Source organism: Protobothrops mucrosquamatus, unplaced genomic scaffold (genome assembly GCF_001527695.2).
Source record: "Protobothrops mucrosquamatus isolate PMUCROS unplaced genomic scaffold, P.Mucros_1.0 scaffold4126, whole genome shotgun sequence".
Classification (NCBI taxonomy): Eukaryota; Metazoa; Chordata; class Lepidosauria; order Squamata; family Viperidae; genus Protobothrops; species Protobothrops mucrosquamatus.
Genome location: NW_015390054.1, coordinates 18,280 through 21,914, shown reverse-complemented (window position 1 = coordinate 21,914; position 3,635 = coordinate 18,280). Strand labels below are relative to the sequence as shown.

Below are 3,635 nucleotides of genomic sequence, written 5' to 3'. Positions count from 1 at the left end.
GTCTGGCCTAGGGAGAATTTTAAATAGGGACAATTTTAATTAGAATTTTAACGGTAACACAGCGGTAAATATTTGTTTTTAATTGGTTTTTATTGGGGATAGTGTTTGTATCGTTTTAATATGCTGTAAGCCGCCCTGAGTCCTGTTGGGAGAAGGGCGGCATATAAGTTTAATAAAATAAATAAATAAATAAATAAATTCCTGCAGTTCAAATCAATGCCCGTTGAGTCTTCATTTTTATAAAAATCAACGTAGTCTTGAAAAAACAACTGCCTAATTTGTTTATTTTGCTCTTCCCTCTCTACTTGCACAGTATTTATTGGACTGAAGGTTGAGAAATAGAGATGAGATTTGGTAAATTTCAGAAGCTTTGGAGGATGGTAAAGTATCAATACCACCCCCAAATAAGACAATAAATACATATTCTCAAACCCCAATAATTATTGAGCTATTTTTGTCATTTAAAATTTGAATTTGCTTAGAATTATGGAGTAAAAAATAACTTACCTTAGTTTCTTTGAACTGATAATCTGTGAATTCTTGAACGACGACAAATAAATTATCAACTGATCTTAACTGGTGAACCTGTTATGAAATTACAAATTCTTATCTCACATGACAGATACGTATAATACACAGTACAATTTTAGATTTTATAGTTTCAAAAGTATACAAGCTAAAATTGCTGCATTCCATACTTTTTTTAATGAAAAGTTCTATTTAAAAAGAAGAACATAAATCTACTAAATGTATTTAAAAATAGCTGGGATATATGCATTGCAACCTTATAAAATTTGGTATAATGTGCTATACTCTATCAATACCAGCTTGCCTGGCTTCAAAAATGTTTGGATCAGTTCAGGGAAGTCATGGGGATCAGTGCAAATTAGCTTTGACTGCCTCTGAGGGCTATCGGCTGAGAAATTAATAGGCGTTCTCATGCAGTTGGTTGGTTGGCTGCTATAAGGACAGACTGCTGAACTACAGTAGTGGCCAAAATTGTGGAAATCTTTTGGGAAAAGAGTACATTTGAGGTTTGATGCTAATAACACCACTTTTGGGGGGGAGTAGTACATAAAATTATATATCAACGGAAAGATAATTTAATCAAGAATATAATGCAACAAAGTTTGTTCAATTATCTATACTGTATTCTATGAAAAGTTATAGCCAAATAACCAGAAAAAGGAAGCACAACTTGCTTAGGTTGATATCTGGTAGCTTTCCTTCACCTGATTGTAGTCAATGAGCTTGAGTGTTTAGAGAACCAATCAGGTGTCATCTTGTTTTGGCAATGAGCCAATCAGATCACAGTAGGATTCGATTATTGATGTCATGTATTGAAGCTGAGAGGAGGACATTTGTCGGTGTGTTATGTGATCACTATCAAGTTGGTTGGGATTTTTTGTGTTCTTTCATTTACTGTGCTTGTAAAATGTAATAAAATTAAAGTAATGGTGCAAAGAGTTGACTGGTTGCCCAGAAAGCGATGCAAAATAGTATTATTAAGTGAACAAGGCTACAGTTATAAAGAAATTAGAAGAAAAATTGGTGGAAACTTAACCAAAGGTGGCATTTCTACTGTACACTTTTCCCAAAAGGTTTCCACAATTTTGGCCACTACTGTATATGGGTTGGTGGTCCGATCCAGGTTGTGTTTATAGTCTATGTTCTTAATCCACTCACTGTGATTTGCAGCTATCCAATCTAGTTTTTACAACAAACTATGATAAAACTTTTAGTAAAGAGTATGAATCAAGTCCCAGCATGTGAATTCAAGATCGTCCAGTATAATCAGTGAAATATTATAGAATATCTTGCCAGAAGCTGGAATGAATATTAGGCTATAAATCTGAAATTTGTAGCCATCAGGAATATGTACATCTGGATAACCTCAAGGAATATTGCAGTCTCAGACCAATATTCAAATAGCAAATTGCAAAAATAATAAAATTTTCAAACCTTTGGAAGATTTATAGCAGGAATTTCAAAGTAGATCTTCCCACGGCCCTTACTAATTCTAGATTTTGATCCTAATTTTTCTTGTACTTCATCCGCTGCAGTCAGCTCAAATCCAGTTGGTATAGTAGCTCCAATAGTGATCACAACATCTTTAGGATCCTTTAGGCCTTCACTATTCTCATCTAACGGTGTACTTGCGTCACTGAGGTTCACTTCAGATAACACATCAGCAGCCTTTGCAACTTCAGACATTATGGCAGTCTGGTAGCTTTTATAGACCTTTCATAAAGAAAATACAAATAAATAAGGAAATATAAAATAACAATTAAAATAATTGTTACAGTCTTTGAAACAGGAGTAAAATCCAAAGCAACAGAAGTTTTTATATTTTTCCCTGTGTAAAATAATGTGCTTATTAACACATAGCATACCTAGGTGGTGAGGTGAACACTCACAAGGGGGAGAGCTTCTTCTGTGGTGGCACTCCATTCCCAGAGATGAGTCCACATTAGCATCATTTTGGTGTTAGGCTTTTAACTGTATATCTTAATTCATATCGTTTTAATTTTTGAAAGACCACTTTGTTTCTATCTAGTTTACATGATGCTTTTACTTTGTACAGGTAGTCCTCACTTAATGACTCTGTTTAGTGACCATTCCAAGTTACAATAGTACTGAAAATATAACTTTACAACCAGTCCTTCCATTTAAGGCAAACACAATGTCTCATGTGATCAAGATTTAGGAACTTTGCAATCAGCAAGTATTTACAACTGTTGCAGTGTCCCACAGTCACACAATTATATTTGTATGCTTCATAGCTCGCTTCCAACAAGCAAAGTCAATGAAGAAGTTGGCAAGTCGTGGTCATGTGATGTCTTGCTTAACAACCATGGTGAATTGCAACGAAAAGTGACATTGTCACTTGATGTCGGAGCTGTCAGTTCCAATTGTGGTTGTTAAATGAGAACTATTTCTATTTTACTTGATTTTATGTATATATTTTTATTCAGATTGTATTTTTAGTGTGTTTTATTATAAATCATCCAGAGTGCTTTGGATATTGGTTTTAAAAAAATAATAAATAAAATAAATATCTTGACCTAGCAGATGAAAAACTGAAACATGGAATGCGAGAAGAATAAACGATGAACAAATAAATTAATAAATGAAATGAAAAGCATATGTCTGTGAAGAGAAAAAAGGTGCTAACAAACTTAAATGAAGATGGACTGATTTTATGGAGCTGATGCTGCTAAGTATAGGGAGTCCTCAACTTATGACCATTCATTCAATGACTGAAATTAGATGGTGCTGAAAAAAAAATGTACCTGTGACCATACCCAAAGTTATGGCTGTTGAGAAATAAATTGATTTCCAGTAAATGTTAAATTGTATAATACAATGAGAACTATGGATCTGAAAATTTATGTATTAAAAAGCAGGGTATTAGGTGTCATGTCGCTCCCAACACCGGCCGCGCGGGCGGTGTTGGGAGCGACACGTCGCTCCCACGTAACGCCGCTGCTGCGCGAGCTGCACTGGCTACCAGTGGCCTTCCGGGTACGCTTTAAGGTGTTAGTTACCACCTTTAAAGCGCTCCATGGCATAGGACCTGGATATTTACGAGACCGCCTTCTGCCACAGATTCCCTCCCACAGACCGGTACGCTC

General features: G+C 35.3%; 1 protein-coding gene across 1 annotated transcript in view; it reads right to left on the bottom strand.

Annotated features, from left to right (window-relative positions):
* Positions 1-3,635, bottom strand: part of THUMPD3 (THUMP domain containing 3) — a 17,956-nt gene that overhangs the window by 12,517 nt on the left and 1,804 nt on the right. The window contains exons 2-3 of the mRNA XM_015827984.1: positions 1,963-2,241; positions 508-585 (exon numbers count right to left, since the gene is read on the bottom strand). Of these exons, the coding sequence (XP_015683470.1) occupies positions 508-585; positions 1,963-2,214 (330 nt within the window). The 5' untranslated portion in view covers positions 2,215-2,241. The remainder of the gene's footprint in view (positions 1-507; positions 586-1,962; positions 2,242-3,635) is intronic.